The sequence below is a fragment of the Vicugna pacos genome, chromosome 21 (assembly GCF_048564905.1).
Source record: "Vicugna pacos chromosome 21, VicPac4, whole genome shotgun sequence".
Classification (NCBI taxonomy): domain Eukaryota; kingdom Metazoa; phylum Chordata; class Mammalia; order Artiodactyla; family Camelidae; genus Vicugna; species Vicugna pacos.
This window is the reverse complement of record NC_133007.1, coordinates 12520280-12538561: the sequence shown is the minus strand read 5'-3', so window position 1 is coordinate 12538561 and position 18282 is coordinate 12520280. Positions and strand designations below refer to the sequence as shown.

The following is an 18282-nucleotide window of genomic DNA, read 5'->3' as shown; positions in this document are numbered from 1 at the left end:
GCTGACACTGCCAATTGTGGGGAGGGCAATTTCCCCCTTTCCCCTCTTAGTTCTTTTGGCTGGCAATTAAAATGGCAAGGCATATTAAAAGGAGAAAATCAAATTCATTACATATACACAGGGAATCCAAATTACCATTGAAGAAGTCCAAAGACAGCAAGGCAAGATGTGGTGTTTACACTATTCTAGACTAAGGAGAAGGAGGTAGGGGTCTGGAACTTCAAAGGGAAGTAAGGTAAATCACAGGAAGACAGAGTTAATACTTGGTGAACAAATGTTTGCTGGGCCATCCAAAGACAATGGGACACAGAGAGCACTCTGATCAAACAGGCCTTGCTAGGTTCCTCCCTGTCTACCACATCTAGTTCATACTTTAGTTATCTACGGTGATAGCTCCTTCCTGAGATAGGTCTTCTATCTTAATTTCTTTTAGGCAGTAAGGGGGAAGAAGTTCAACTGTTCTTCACATACATACCACTTCAGCTGTGTATACCCCACTTTGGGGCTTGGTGGATGAGAGTCATGGTGGGAAGCTCAGGTTGCATAGTAACTTGATGGCCCACAGTTAAATGTTCAGTCTCTTCTAAGGCCTTGCGGCAGGCCAAGGCTATTTTTCAAAAGGAAGTAGTTATCCATAGAGGATGGCACAGCTTTGCTCCAAAATCCCAAGGAACTAGCTGTGGTTTACCTACAGAAGCATGCAAAAGCCTGCAAAAAAATCCCTCCCTGCCACTGACACTTCAAGAACCACTGGATCTGCTGGATCATACAGCCCAACTGGTAAAGCAGCTTGCACAGCAGCTTGGACCTATTACAGAGCCTCCTCGTGTTCTGGGCTCCTCTAAAACCTAAAAGCCTTTTGAGTCAGTAAATGAGTCAGAGGAGCACACCCAAATAAGAAATATATTGTCTCCAAAATCCAAAGAGACTCACTAAGCATTGCACCTCTTTTTTGGTTTTAGGATGGACCAGATGCAACAACTTACGTGTCACCTTAGAAGGGATATCTTGACATGCCCCACACCACTGGGCTCCTAGTATTTTCACTCAGGTCAACAGTCCATGAGCTTTTATAGGATTTATCTCCTATTGTCTCACACGCAAATGACTTATCAGTAAGTCTAAAGTAGTTACTATTTCTTGCTCACTTGGTCCAATTTGCATAATGTCATCAATGTAATGGATCAGTGTGAAAGCTTGCCAAAGGGAAAAGCAATCTAGACCCTGTGAACTAAATTATGGCACAGGGCTGGAGACTTAAGACACGCTTGACACCAGCTGCAGCACTGTCTTCCTAGCACATCATGTATCATGATGCACTGAGTCCTGACAACCAGGGAAGCTAAGCTGAGCTTCAGTGTCTAGAGTTTTTAATTTGAATTTCATTACATAGGCATGGCTGATTAAATCATTTTCTATTTAGGTGAATTCAATCTCCAGACCTAACATCCCCTCCCTGGATATCTGGCTGTATCACTGTGGTTCAAAGCCCCAGCCCTCTAATCACCTGGTTGGTCTTTCTGACATGGCCAGCTTCTCATCCCTAGTCATCTCACTAGCATAAACTATCAGGGCCCGCCATGAATAACAAAGATACTCCTATTACTTGAGAAATTCCAAGAAGTTAAAATTAACTTCTAGGAACTCGGAATAAAGGCCAGCCAAATTTTCATTCCAAGGATTTAGAGGCTACCTCCCAGGAATTAGGGGGAAAGACCAGCTAAATTATTTATTACATCTGCATATTCTTGTGAGAGAAATTTATCCAAAACATGAGATTATACACTTTTTTCCATTCAGGAAAATTCCATGGCAGATCAAACCAGAATTGAGACTGGTACTCTGATCTGGCTCCTTGATATTAAGTATTCTTTGATATATGATTTTTTTAAGCATGTCCATACTATTCCAACATCCAGACATACCATAATACATTTAACCATTCCCCTACTAATGGCTATTTAAATTGTTCTCAGCTTTCTTCTACTTTGAATAACATTTTGATGCTTAAGGATGCATATTATTGAGCTGCTCTGTATCAGACAACATAGAAGGCTCTGGAGATACAATGATAAGCAAGGAGTTCCTGCCTTCAAATGTTATAGACCACTACAAAAAACAAATTAATACTGAATTACAATAAAATGAAATCAAAAGAATTACAAGTTTCCTATGGAAGCATAAGGCAAGAGCATCTCGTCTAGGGCAGTGATCAATTTTTCTTTGTTTACATGCCCCCTAAAAGAAGTTTTAAAAATTATATTCTTTCCTCATACATATTTAAGTTGATATCTAAATTTCTCTAATGCTTAAGTTTTCTAATGTTTAAATAGTTAAAAATTATATAATCCCTACTATATTGTAAATATTCATATTTTAAGATAACACTGAAATTCTTTCATGTTTGCCCAAAGGGGAGAGTAGAAACTTGATACCTGCAATTACCAATTGTTTAACATACAAGAGAAGCACTTCTTCAGTGGTCAGAAATTTTGTATCATTTTTTCCTCCTCAAAACCATATTTCTATTCCATTTTCCCTGAATAATTTTATCCAATTTTTTTATATTTAAAGTATTTTTTATTATTATCCTGTTATATTTTCCCTCAACAAAATACATATATTGGTTGAAATTCTTTTTTATTTCTTGTAACTGTAAGATTCTAATTACTAAAAAATTTCTGCTGGATTAAATCAAAATGAAAATTCTTAGCAGTATACAAGTGATCAAGTAATATATAGAAACAAAATTTTATGGAAGTATATTTCTTAGTGAAGTGAATAGAGCTTCAAAAAATACATAGTTCATTTATCTTCAGATGAATAATACTTTATGCTAAATGAGACAAGATCCTGTATCATATTTATTTTAGGTTTTATAAATGAAACTGAGAAACCTTGTTCATACTAATATTTGGGAATCGGAGGAGATTTACTATAGTAATTTACTCAATTCTTTGGACTTTTTCAATGTTACATTTAGAAATCAGAAAACAAGCTATCCTCAGAAATTATATTTAATTTGCATCATCTGAGAACCCAATTTGATTCTTTTGTTTAGAGTGAAAAACCAGAAACCACCTAACTCGCTAAAGAATTTGTTATCCAGCAGTTACAGTTATTTATTTTCTCAACTTCTGGGAAGTAAACCAGAAAACGGCTTCTACCAATGGTTAACAAATGATTATTAGTTTGTGGATCCTAAACAAATAAACTGCCAGATACGGGTTATTTGGGACCAGCAGAGAACTGCAATTCAGGACCTACAACCATGTGGGTCAATGTGCAAGCTCCCGCACTGCAAGGAAGGAAGGAAGATTTTATAGAGGGAAAAAGAAAGTCGGGAGGGCTGTAGTAAATAAAAAGTCCTCCATAACTTCTGCTAGCTGAATCCTTGCTAGGAAAGGAGTCTTTCTTTTTCCTGATGGGCTCTACTAGTGCTGTAGGGCATGAGAGCTCCCCATTCTGATCTTCCAACTCTATTTAACTGAGGTTCCAGCTTATTAGTTTTTTAAAAGTTGTAGTTGTACTCTTTCATGGAGAAGCACTTTCTTTAGTTTGAGACCTAAAGTAGGAATGGCCCTTCAGAAATGTTCCAAATGGAGGCAAATGGTGGGGTCTTTATATGCCTGCATCAAACTAGTCACTGCATGTAGGCTGGCCCCAGAGAGAGCTGTAGTACTGGGAAGGGTAGCTCCCTTTAGCAAAGGACAATTCCCAGAGGACTTGTGAGTAGCCTCTGAATGCTGGGAACAGGGCTGTCGGAAGTAACCATTTTAAGCAGTGAGGGAAATCAGTACGTTGGTCCTGAAGGGAGGATCTGGGAAGCGCACCACAGGAACAACTTTGGGATGGTTAATTTTATGTGTGACTTGACCTGCCACGGGGTGCCCAGATTAAACATTTCTGATTATGTCTATGAGGATGATTCCAAATGAGTTTAGCATTTGAATCCATGGACTCAATAAAATAAATGTCCCCTCAAAAAAGTGGATGGGCATCATCCAGTCCATTTAGAGCCTATGTAGAATAAAAGGTAGAGGAAGGAGGAACTCACCCCTTTTATTCCTGCCTCACTGTTTGAATTAGGACACTTCATCTCACCTTCTCTTGCCCTTGGACTGGGATTTACACCATCAGCTCCCTGGTTCTTGGGCCTTCAGACTAGACTGAATAACACCACTGGCTTTCCTGGGTCTCTAGTTTGCAGACCACAGATCATGAGACTTCTCAGCCTCCATCATCTCCTAAGCCAATTCCTTATAATTAATTAATCAATCAATCAATCCCATTGACCCTGTTTCTCTGTAAAACCTCAATTAATACACAACACACACAATACACAATCTTTCATGTAATTATATTTAACTATAAACATTTACTTTTATGTAAATATTCAGCTTAACTCTATTTTTAAATATAGTTTCTATCAAATCCTGAAGCTGCAGATTTAGCAGAGGGTATTTATGCAAAACGTCTGCCGTCTAATCTAATGAACAAAGCAGGACTTCACTGCCAAACCAGTCAAATCAGACATATGTTCTGACTTTTTTTTTCAATTAAAATAAAGCATATTAATACTCATCTCTGTAACAACCAGCTCCCTTATGAATTATAATTCTGAGAAAGAGAAAGAGAGAGGAGGGACTGAAACTTACCCCAGGTTTGTTAATAAATGCAGTAAGGTTAACCTTCCTCCCTGGTTCTTTTGAAAATTCTGCTGTCTGCTCATGACACTCCCTTAGGGTATTCTCAGGGTTACTGCATTCACTGACACTGCGGGAAGGAAGAGGGGCAAATTGCTGAGTGAAAATTGTCATAATTTCACTGCCCTACTCTACAGCAAATCTGAATTCAGAACATCACAACACAAGGCAAATTATCTTATTTCTATGGCATGCTTTCCCTTTCATGGAAATACATGTTAAGCAAAAGGAAGTAAAACAAAAAACAAATTAAAAAAACTTTATGGTACCTTGACCAAAAGAGACTTCTCCAATACTAATATTTCAAATGGTCCCCAGTTCTTACCTCCAGGACAATGTAGCACAGTAAAATTCAGGATGAGTGAGAGTAGGACTTTTCTAAGAGAGGGAGAGTCCAATTGTGAAAAGGAGCTGAGAAAGGAGTCCAGGATATTCCTTTACCCAGGTAATGTGATGTCACAAGGTTAACTTAAAAGGAAGAATATATTTGGAAGTTGAGGGTCTATAAATGTGTTTCCTTTAAACTATTGGTGACCATATACCCCCAAGTAAGTCTTTACTTATCCTCTAGGGTACACATACCCATTTTATATACTGCTGGTCCAGTAAGAAGGAATGTTAGCTGAGAGCTACAGAATAAATAAGAATTAGCCAGATTTAGAGACACAGGGAAAGTCCTGATAGGCTACATTTTTTAGGATCAGAAACAGTAGATAGGGAGCCTGTGAGAACCATGCTATATCAGTGACTATACATGTGGGCAGAAACTTTTGGATAGACGTTACTCTTTTATTCCCATCAGCCATCATTCCCATGCACAGGCATGTGCTCATATTTTCTCCTTCCTACCTCCATTCTGTCTATCCATATCCTTTCACTCCCCAAAGGACAGCTCATATTCTACCACATGACTTCTTTCTTCATCTCTGAAGGTTCTGGAATCAATTCCAATGTGTGGGGGTGAGGGGTTTTCCTCACTCCACCAAGTAATTCTCAAATACCAGCTGTTTCTCAACTACAATTCAACTCAATTCTGGCACTATCTCAAGATAGTATCAGATCTCACAGGCTAAGGGCTCAATCCTACAATTACAAGTCAAGTTTGTCATCTGTGCTTCTGACCAACTGGTTATAGGTTGGAGGTTCCAATGACTCCTTCCTTGGGTTTGATTAATCTGCTACAGCGGCTCATGCAGCTCAGAGAAACATTCTACTTCCTGGATTATCAGTTTGTTATAAAAGGCTGTAACTCAGGAATAGCCAAACTAAAGATATATATATGGCAAGGTATGGGGAAAGGGTGAGGAGCTTCTAGACCCTCTCCAACCAAGCATCACTCTCCCTGAATCTCCATATGTTCACTAGCACAGAGGTTCTCTGAACCCTGCCCTGTTGAGTTTTTACAGTGGCTTCATTACATAGCATAATTGATCAAATCATTGAACACCGTCAATTGACTTAACTTCTAGCCCCTTCCCCCCCTGGAAGTTGGGGGGGGGCGGTGTGTGTGACTAAAAGTCCCAACCTTCTAATCACATAGTTGGTTCTCCTGGCCCTCATCCCCATCCTTAGGTGTGGTCCAAAAGTCACCTCATTAACATAATAAAAGACTCCTCTGTCACTCTCTTTATAATTCCAAGAGTTTAAGGATCTCTGTGCCAGAAACAGGGACAAATACCAAATACATATTTATTTTTTATTCACAATATCACAATCTCTATCTTCTCAAAACACCCCAGCTACCATTCATGTCCCAGAACTTAGTACTTGTTGCTTGGGGCCACAGTATTTCCTTCTTGGTTTTGTACATTCCTGGTTTCCGTAAGAAGAGTAAGAACAACCTGAGAGAAAGCACCAATTCTTATAATTCTTCTGAATGGTACTATTTGACTATTCATTTGTCTACCTCACTCCCAGGCCTCGTGATCTCCTAAAAGGGAAAGATTTTGGCGCTAGAGTTTGTCATCCTCAACACAAGGGCTGGGTGCTCAGGTCATATTTGTTGAACACTGATGCATGAATGAGACTAAGATGAATGTCAAGCAGACTTTGGATGACTAATGGCTGCTTTTTAAATAAATACTATGTTTTAACACACCACAAGAGAAACTTGAGATATGTTATCTTTCATCTTTATCACAGACATTCAGGGCAGAGAATATTCTCTCTACTTCACAGATGTGAAAATTCAGAATGATATATTTATCCAGAGTCACACAGGAAGTGGTAAAGCCAGAATTTGATTTCAAAGCCATGCTCCTTTTGTTACACCACACTTCCTTTAATGCTCTTTAAAATTGTTTTTCATATTTAGTTGGATTGTCCCTAATTGTTGTGACTATCAGAGAATATGCAGTAAGTTTTAAAGTCTCACTCTACCATTAATATTTCATTAAAGGAGGGTGAACATGACTGTAAATGATTCATGAGATGACACATAAAACCAATGCCACCTTTATTGAATACTAGGTTCTTAATGGGTTTGAATTTGTTTCTAAAGTTTCTATTTATTTTAATTACGTATATCTATTTGCTTCTGGAAAAATGCCTTCTGCTTCCTAATATTGCAAAAATCTCTCAAAACATTAAAAATTTCAGAATTTAATTCTTCTACAGTTGAGAAAGTTTTCAACGCTTGGCTCAAGTTCCAGATGGACTCCTCTTCCCATACTCCTATACCAGTAGCCGCCTTGCTATTTTTCTTTTTTTCTTTTTTTGAGTTTACTACACTTTTTTTTAAACACTATTTTTATTGAGTTATAGTCATTTTACAATGTTGTGTCAAATTCCAGTGTAGAGCACAATTTTTCAATTATACATGAACATACAAACATTCATTGTCACATTCTCTTTCACTGTGAGCCACCAACACCTTGCTGTTTTTCTGAGAAGGGAAAGGAAGAGTTAGATGTTATCCCGAAGTAATAAATGAAAAAGCACTCTAAACCACAGTCAGAGTATTATCCTTTATGAATTCTGCATTTAGTATTATGCTTAGAAAAGTTTTTCACCATTCCAAGATTAAGCAAATATTTAGCATTATTTTCTTCTAGTAATTACATGATTTCATTTTTTGCATGTATCTTTAATTATTCTGGAGTATTTTATGAATGGAGTGAAGTGGGGATTAAAATCTACTTTCCCTTCAATGGTTAATTAGTTGCCTCAACAATTTCCATTGACCGGAACTGCCACCTTGAGGGCACACTATGTTCTTATGTATGTTTGGGTCTCTTGCTAAGTTTTCTACTTAGTTCTGTATGCCAGGACCTGTATTTGTTGTCACTGCCGTTTTTAATCTCTAGTAGTTCAAGTCTATGTTCCTTAATTTTATTATTCCTTATTTGCAAACTTTTCTTGATTATTCTTGACTATTTATTCCTCCAAGTGTAGATCCATATTGTCCAGTTCAAAAATTCTTTCATGATTTTTATTGTGCTATCATCAACATTCTAAAGTAATTTATAGAGAATCTGACAACCTAACTGTTGAATCACCTAATCAGAAATATGGTATGTTTATCATATAGTCATGTCTTCCTTAATGTTGTCTTCTTTGGATGGTTTTCCAGGTATTTGATACCTTTCATTTCAGTTAGACATGAGATCCTTTTCCACTAAATTTTCAAGCTTTTGTTTTTTTTTAATTCTCATTCATTATTTTAATTTGCTTTCGTGGTAATAGCCTCTTAACTGGCCTTTATGGCTCTAATACCTCCTTTTCTACTCTATCTTCTCTACTGAAAAAGTCATCTTTCTAGATGGCAAAATTAATCACAAAATTCCCTTCCTATACACCTTAACTCTTCAATACCTCTGGAATAATATAAGCTGTTTAACCTGGTATGCAAGCCCTCCCTGGAAAATCCCTGTATTTTCATCTCTCATGGGTGTTCCTCTTCTTTCACATTCCCCAATGATATACCAAAACAGCATTGCTTCCTCAAACACCCAAATAGCTATTCATGTCTTTGGACATAATGTTTGTTTCAACTGAACCTGCTTTTTCCCTCCAGTAAACATTTAATCATCCTTCAGGAGCTAATTCAAGTGTTATCTCATATTTAAAGCCTTTTATGAGCCCTACAATATTGATTAGGTTTTTCCTGTGCTACTACAAAACTTGGTCATAATTCTTGTATCTCTTAGTAGAATAAACTGTGTATTTGTTTCTCCTGGTAAACTGGACTTTTTTTTTTATGAAAGTATAGTTCATTTACAATGTTGTGTTAATTTCTGGTGTACAGCATAGCAATTCATTTATATGTATGTGTGTGTGTAGATATTTCTTTTCATATTCTTTTTCATTATAGGCCATTACAAGGTATTGAATATAGTTCCCTGTGCTATACAATAGGACTTTGTTGTTTATCTGTTTTATACATAGTAGTTTGTATCTGCTAATCCCAAACTCCCAATTCATCCTTCCCACCCAATGTATCCCCAAGTAACCACAAGTTTTTTTTCTGTGTCTGTGAGTCTGTCTTTGTTTTGTAAATAAGTTCCTTTGTGTCATTTTTTTTAAAGATCCACATATAAGTGATATCATATGGTATTTTTCTTTCTCTTTCTGGCTTACTTCACTTCGTATGATGATCTCCAGGTCCATCCATGTTGCTGCAAATGGCATTATTTTATTCTTCTTTTTTTATAGTTGAGTAGTATTCCATTGTATGTATGTATATGTGTATATACACCCCACAGCTTCTTTATCCAGTCATCTGTTGATGGACATTCAGGTTGCTTCCATGTCTTGGCTACTGTAAACAGTGCTGCTTTGAACACTGGGGTGCATGTATCTTTTCCAATTAGAGTTTCCTCCAGATATACACCCAGGAGTGGGATTGTTGGATCATAGGGTAAGTCTATTTTCAGGGTTTTTTTTAACAAATCTCCATACTATTTTCCACAGTGGCTCCACCAAATTTCATTCCCACCAGCAGTGTAGGAGGGTTCCCTTTTCTCCACACCCTCTCCAGCATTTATCATTTGTGGACTTTTTAATGATGGCCATTCTGAGTGGTGTGAGCATTTTTTCATGTGCCTGTTGACCATTTATATGTCTTCATTGGAGAATTGTTTGTTTAGGCCTTCTGCCCATTTTTAGATTGGGTTTTTTTTTGTTAAGTTGTACGAGCGGTTTGTATATTCTGGAAACTAACCCCTTGACAGTCACATTGTTTTCAAAATTTTCTCCTATTCCATAGGTTGTCTTTTCATTTTATTTATGGTTTTCTTTGGTTGCAAAAGCTTATGAGTTTAATTAGGTCCCATTTGCTTATATTTGCTTTTCTTTCTATTGCCTCCACAGACTGCCGTAGGAGAACACTGCTACAATTTATATCAGAGAACTTTTTGCCTATGTTCTCTTCTAGGAGGTTTGTGGCGTCTTGTCTTATGTGTAAGTCTTTAAGCCATTTTGAATTTCTTTTTGCGTATGGTGTGAGGGAGTGTTCTAATTTCACTGATTTATATGTGGCTGTCCAGCTTTCCCAATACCACTTGTCAAAGAGACTGTCTTTTCTCCATTGTAGATTCTTGCCTCCTTTGTGGAAGGTTAATTAACCGTAGGTGTGTGGGCTTATTTCTGGGCTCTCTATTCTATTCCTTTGATCCATATGTCTGTTTTTGTGCCATAAACTGTAGACTTATGATGGCAGGGCAGAGACCTTACTTTGTCATTTTTTTTTATTCTTAATGGCCAGTAGTGCCTGCCATATAGTAGGTCTTAATGACTGCTTATTGGATTCATAACATAGAATAATAATAAAGCCATCCTAATAGGACATAAACTCTTCCAAAAGTTCAAACTATACTGGATTACACCCCTCAAAAAAATCATTAATGGATATAAAGAGTAGGCAGGAGTAGGAAAAGCATGGAAGAATAATACCCAATACAACCAGGATAAAGGGAAATTCTTCTAAGAGGAAGTAACACAGGATGAATATTTGAAAGAATGGGTGCGAATTAGTTTAATGGATGATGTAGTGAAGGATACTGAAGACAGCAGAAACAGCTTTGCAAAAATAGTTTGAGAAAACAAGGCAAGTTACTGTAACGAGGGTATATATATTTCACCAGGAAAATACAACTCAACTTTGTACAGAAATGGGATGACCTCCCACCAGGTGAGCATCTTGATTGGTCACCTCAAAATAGGATGGGCACCTACCTGTCTAGCTTCTATAGCAGAAGGAGTACATGAGTCAAACCTCAACTAATAACAGCCTCTATTACACTCTTTTAAGATTCTGCTTAAATATCCTTCCTACAGGAAAGCTTTCTCAGGCCCCATCCAAATTGAACTAGGTGTCCTTCTTTGTCTTCCCTGTGAATTCTCCCAGCACACTAAGGCCTTGGCATTCATATGATTAATTTACGTGCTTTACTCTCTTTTCTAGGCTTGAGTCTCTGTGACAGTCACATTTATTTTTACTTTTATATTCTTAGTGTCCATCCAGTGCAAAGCATTTGGGGAGCTCTCAAAAAATGATATAACTGCCATTTATTGTCTACCATGTGTCCAGTGAGTGTTTCTCAAATTTTGAGGATCCAGGAACTACTTAATGGGAGGTCAAACCATAAGTAATCAGAGAAATGCTTATTACTGTCATTCTTAATATCACAGTGATATAAAGAAATGCTTTAAACTTAGCTGCTATTTTAAAAACTCAACTGAGTACCTTTATTCTTTTTTTATTTTTAACATTTTTTATTGATTTATAATCATTTTACAATGTTGTGTCTAATTCCAGTGTTCAGCACAATTTTGCAGTCATTCATGGACATATACACACTCATTGTCACATTTTTTTCTCTGTGAGTTATCATAACATTTTGTGTATATTTCCCTGTGCTATACAGTGTAATCTTGTTAATCTATTCTACAATTTTGAAATCCCAGTCTATCCCTTCCCACCCTCCACCCCCCTGGTAACCACAAGTCTGTATTCTCTGTCTGTGAGTCTATTTCTGTCCTGTACTTACGCTTTGTTTTTGTTTGTTTGTTTGTTTTTGTTTTTTAGATTCCACATATGAGCGATCTCGTATGGTATTTTTCTTTCTCTTTCCGGCTTACTTTATTCTTGACATCTAGAGTTCCCAGTGTAGCAAAGGACAGTTTTATATTCACATATTATCCATTTATTTACACAGCAATAAAAAGATACAGTGACTGTTATCTACTGTACACACTATTTCACTATTTCCTTTAACATAAATTAAGATCAAGAGGCATATTCAGTAATATTCTCTGACTATTCTCTGCAAAAAAAATAATAATAAGGTATGGAACAGAATTTAGACAATCTCTTTTATTAGCAGGGCAATACCCATTCTTGCTGCAAACATAGTGGGTATCTTGGAATTCTGTATCCTGATGCACCTTTACCAGGCTACATTATAATTTCTGAAATCATCAGTAGTTAACAAAAACAAATCTTCTCTATAACATGCGATTTCAGTGATGAATAAAAGAAAAGGTCACTGTGCACTTTTCCCCTAAATATGTACAGCAAATGCTGATTCCTATTCTGCATACCAGTAGATTCATCACATTATGAAAACAAAGTATCTGCCAGATTGTATATGTAATAGTAATTGCTCATGCACACTGTGGGACATTAATTAGTGGGATCTTGTTATCAGTCATCTATTGCTGCATAACAAATTACAAAAAAAACTTAGTGATTTAAAAAAGCAAGCATTTATTCAGTTTCTGTGGGTCAGGAATTACCCAAATGTTTCTGCCTGACAGTCTCTCATAAGGTTGTATTAAGCTGCCAATCAAGACTACAGTCATCTGAAGGCTTAACAGGACTTCATGCATGCTAAGCACGCACTGAACCACTAATAAGCTATTACCCTCCACCTAACACTGTCATTATTAACAGCTAACATGTTTCTAAGAACTTTACATACATTCATTAATCCATTCAAATCTTGGAACAACAGTGTGGTTGATAATAATATCATATTAAATAAGAAAAACAATAAAGCCATCTTAATTGGTGACTTTAAAAAGCAATTTGATAAAATCAAACTCTATTTCTTGATTTAAAAGAACTCTTTAAAAACTTGTAACAGATGTTTCCTTAACATTATAAAGAATTATTGCTTTCGAATCAACAATCAACTTCATACCTAAAAATGAAAAACTATATATAACTGTATTAAACCTATGCCAGAGAGATAAACAACAGAAAAGGCCAGGGACAACTGTTTTATGGAAAAAAATTTCCATAAATGTTTACAGAAATATTAATCCAAATCTATGCTGTCTCTATAACTCTGTTGTCCAGTGAGTGAAACTTTTCCCTAAGAAGACAACCACTAAGCTACAAGCTTCAGACTTTCTCCCTACTGTCCTATTCCTCCTCATCTCCTCACCTCTACCACTAACATCCTCAGAGTGTACACGGTTGTTTCCAACTTCCCATAATTGGAAAAGACTCTCAAACACCATGACAGCAGGCCAACCCCTTGTAATCTTGCCCAAGGGGAAAATGACATTAAGCTGGAAGAAAATGAAGCAGCAGAGAGTACGAGTAGAGAGAGGAGTCCCTGAGTTAGAGCCTTCAGACCACAGGAAAGGAGCTGTCTTACCCAGATGCATTCCTGGTTAGCTCCTATGACCATCATTAATTTATTAAACTCAATTTGGCAGAGATCTCCTATTTCACATTTCAAATTTGAAAAACAAAAGACTAAACATCTTGACAAAATTGGCATTTACCTACAATTTAGAAAGGGAGATTAAAATAGGCCATTAGGTGAAGCAAAAGCGGAATCATGGGGAGAACTTGCTCATCTCTGGTCCCTTCAACCGAAAAACTGGCTCCTGAGTCCCTCAGCCTGTGCTGGGCACTCAGCACTGTGGCTAGATTTTCTGTAGCTGGATGTTAAGTATGGTATTTAACTGTAATGCTATGATAGAACATTGATTTCTGAAGGCAACATTTTTCTCCCTTTTCATTCAAGGACACACAATTACAGTCCCCAAAATAAGAAAAGCTCTAGTTCTTCAGAACAAATCAGCAATAATAATAATGCTTCAAATGTTTCAGGTCTAAGTACCATCAGTTAAAACGAAACCTTCTCTTTGAACCTGTTCAACCAGAGTGAAACTGTGCCTGTGGTAAAAAGGAAAGCAACACATGGTTTCATGATATTGAACCTACCACCTTCGACAGTGACGAGACAGAAACTTGTCTGGGATGAATAACATAGGGGAATTTGTAGCAGTTATTATCTGTCATAGATGTTACTGATCCAGATCTTTTCTGTTCAACCAGCTTCTAATGTCTCAACCATGAGAATTATCAGAAAGATGTCTAAATACAGAGCTGAGGGGAAGTGAGTCTTAAACCCAAGAGCCAGAGATTGGCATCCTACCATGACCTGGGTAGCCCTTCTGGCCTACTGACTCCAATTTTTAGGAGATGTTCTATTTGCAGGCTTCCTGGGAATTTCAACAGTAAGAAGAAAAAATGAGGGGTGAAAGGTGATAAAGAGGAAGAGATACTGTCAACTCATGTGTAAGCTACTTAGCATAAAGCTGAGACATAGTAAGTACTCAATAAATGAATCCAGGACAATTTCAATGATGATAGATACTAAACATAAATCAGACACTATGCTAAAAGCTTTGTGTATTCATTCATGTAGTGTTCACAACAGTCCTGTGAAGTACTGTTATTGCCTCATTTAACAGACAAGAAACTGAAACTCATGGACAGTAAGTGCTCTGCCTAATGATATGCAGCTCATCAATGACAAAACCGATCACTATAGTCCCAGTCAGTCTGATTTTAAAACTCATGTTATTAACCATTTCGTTATATGACCAAGCTCTAAGAAAAGGTTCTTGGCAGAAATAACATGATGAGGGTAAGAGGGACCATTACACTAGGGGAGAATGATACCACTAAGAATCCCAGCAAGCAAACAAACATTTGTGTAGGTCTGAACCTTTCTTGTATCAGGCCTAAATGTGTACTCACTGAGATCTGCCTATCTAAGAAAGATGCCACCTAAATCCTCTCAGACAATTTAAGTGGGACACCCCAAGTCTCATTTTTTTTTCCCTAGCCTTCCCAGACAACCTGAAACTAAGAAACCTGAAAACATGTTCCTATGTTCTCCCATTACATGTGTCCAGGGATTTTTGTTAACTACTGTATCACCAACATCTTGCACAATGCTTGGTATTGAATAGATGCTCAATTAGCTATTTAAGCTAATGACTTAATAAATGATTACATCTATATATCTCCTATATTCTACTTCCTCATCCTTCAACCAGGTGCATTTCTGGTTATCTCTAGCCTCCCAAAGATTGGCAAGAAATATTTTTTATTCTTCTCTTATGCTCATTTATTTCAGGTTTCAGCTGGGATGGAAGACTTTAATAACACTTGTGTTTGTCTCTATTAAGTAACTCTACCACCATCATTTATGTCATTCCGTCAATATAAAGGCATGAAAAGCCTTTATATCTAAGAGGCAGAACTCAATGAAATTTTCATTGAAAAATAAAGTTCTCAAAAAAATTGCACTTAATATTTTAACAAATCAAGTATGATCCCAGAGCACAGCTAATATATAAGTGATTGTATAAATATGGAGAAACCATCTTTCCACACAAGTATGTTTCGATTCTAACGGGGAATGGGAGGCCAAGGAGATTCCAATGGCCCAGCTAGCAGAAGCATTCTTGAAATAAATTGAGATGATGATATAATTTGGCCAATTTGTCAAGAAGGAAGATAAGGCCAGAATTCCCACTAAAAGCACTAGAAACCCTGTAAGAATGTAAGCTCAGACACAGTGGCTGCATACAAAATAGGTTAGGCTGCCTAATGTCAACAAAAAACATCTTAAGGAAGGTCATATTTGTAATCCATACATGTAAAATTAAGACTCTATTTCAAGGGAAAATCTTCCTAGCACACAAACTTAGCAGCTGCCAACTTGCCAAATGAACATAAATTATTCCCAGAAATCCTCTTTTCTCCTGTCCACTGACTCAGTTATCACTTGATGACTCTCAAGAATTATTCAGCTAGTTTCCTATAGCAAATTGGAGGTCAAAAATCACAATTTCTAGTTTTTATAAACAGAACTTACTGGTGATTAAGGGAACACCACATTTCAAAATCAAATGTATATCTAGGTTTTTCACTTTTCTTTTAATCGCTCATTCTTTTAAAGAATGTCAATCTGTCAATGACATTCAATGCTGTTGGTCACTCCTCCTTTATAAAACTCCCTTCTCATAGATTGAGGCTATACTTTTTCCTGGTTTTTCTTTTAGTTCCTTAGGCACTCTGCTTCTTGTTTTCAGTATGGAAGGATCAAGATATAGAGGAATATATTATACTATAAATGGAAAAAAACCTCATACTTAACATCTTGGATGTGCTGGTATAGAATCCTGGGTTTTTTCCTCTAAGTTACTCCATGCTCCTAAGCCTGAACATCCTCATCCTCAAAATGAGAGCAAGAACATGGGAATTTATCAGAATGGAATGTACACACCATATTTTGTTTATATGTCATCATCAGAAATTAAATAAGCACTAATGCATGGCTGCACTTCTCAGACAGTTACTGGATACCCCTTTAAACTGCAACTTTTCATTACTATTACTGTTGTTTAAATTCGCTTACGTGACAAAGCTAAGATGGCTCTTTAAGACTATTTTCAGTTAGATGTTTTCTGATGGCTCAAAGTGATCAATATATATACATCAATGGTTTTCTTCTGTGTTGGTTTCAGACTGCAAGTATAGGGATGGGGTGATCATAGTATCTATGGCTGACATGTACTGAACTCATTTTGCACGAGGTATTTGCTAAATGATTTACATACCTTATCTCATTTAATACTCACAACAATCCTATGATGGAGTTACTAAAATTACTCCTATTTCAGAGAAAAGTAAACTAAGGCACAGAAAGAATGAAAATCTGCCCAGTCACATATCACTATGTGGCAAAGCCAGGTGTGTCTGACTCCAAGTCTTCTCATACTTATACACCAACCCAATCTTATCAAAAATCTACTTTTCCTTTGTGTTTCTAGCATCCATTTTAGGATCTTAAGCTAGACATTTAAACACCCTGGTTATGAATAATATGTATATGAATATACATAACAAAATTATTAAACCCCATAAAGTTTTGATTCCTTTTAGCTTGAACATGTGATGATTCTTTGATTTTATGCATATAATAAATTCTTACTGAGGTATAAAAGTGACTGGTAAAAATTTTGATACATCACCTGCAGTGATCAACTGAACAGGCACTTATCATTATTAATAACTATTTTCATTTAAAAGAAAGGAAGTTCATTTTGAAAGAGAACTGCAGACATCAACTGCAAGCAAATACAGAAAACATCTTTCAGCTGCAAATCTGTCCCTGATCTATCAAGACATAATACACCAATGAAACCTAGAAAGAGGCAAAAATGGTCCCATTTTGGTAGTGCCTCTTGATTGTTAGTAGAAACAACTGTAAAGCTTCTCTAGATAAAAGCACTCCCCCAATGTATGGTCTCAGGATCCTCACAGGTTAATTTCAACCAGCTAGGAACTCTATAGGAAATAATTAATTTCCCAGTCACCAAAAAGCACCATGACTTGGAAGGGGTGCAAATTTCGAGGAGAAATTACTTAAAATTCTGTTATTAGCTGATACATACATAATATAGAATAACTATGGATGAAATGCTTCTAGAAACGGAGTCACAAAAATGAGCAATAATCAAAAGACTCTCAAAATGGGAAAAGAGACATGAAAAACAGAACTTTTAGAAACAGAAAGTATAATTGTTGAACAAGAATTTTTAAATTCTTAGGGAGAATATGCAGTTCACTAACAAAGAAATGAAAATTAGATTAAACTGACAGCTGACTTTTCAACTATAACAAAGGAAGCCATACTAGTGTTTTCCAGGTGTTAAGAGGAAATTACTGTCAACCAAGAATTGTATACTATCAGAACTACCTTTCAAAAATGAAGGTAAAATGAATATATCATTTCCACATAAATAAAAACTAGCAGTCATCAACAAAAGACCTTCATCAAAAAGACTTCTAAGAACATATTTCAGGCAGTAAGAAAAATGTTCCCTAGAGTAAGCTTAAGATGCTGGAAAAAATTACAAGCAAGGAAAATGGTAAACCATATAGGTAAACCTAAACAAACATTCTATTTACAGGAAAATCATAACAAAGGCTAATAGAAAGGCCTAGTAAAAAATAAGGACCTAAGTAAATGCAGGACAGTAACACTTTGTAAGTTCACAGGAAAGTAAATGGAATCAAAATATTCTAGATATTTTTACTGCTCAGAAAATGCAGACTCTGGTAAATGCAGTAAAATTTTAGGAGTATTTATACAAGTAATAAAAAGGGGACACTTAAAGAAAATAAACAAAAATTCATTTAATAAAAAGACAACAAAAAAGCATGAAAAAGTAGAAAAATACAAAGAAAAAGTAACATGGTAGAGAAAAACTGTCTATATGAGAAAAATAATGTTTAAATATAATGAACTAACATCAA

General features: G+C 36.4%; 1 protein-coding gene across 1 annotated transcript in view; it reads right to left on the bottom strand.

The window, feature by feature from the left end:
- The window catches only part of TNFSF4 (TNF superfamily member 4), a 124008-nt gene that overhangs the window by 69524 nt on the left and 36202 nt on the right, over window positions 1-18282 (bottom strand). Inside the window, exon 5 of the mRNA XM_072946104.1 lies at window positions 4659-4776. Coding sequence (XP_072802205.1) covers window positions 4659-4776 — 118 coding nt within the window. The remainder of the gene's footprint in view (window positions 1-4658; window positions 4777-18282) is intronic.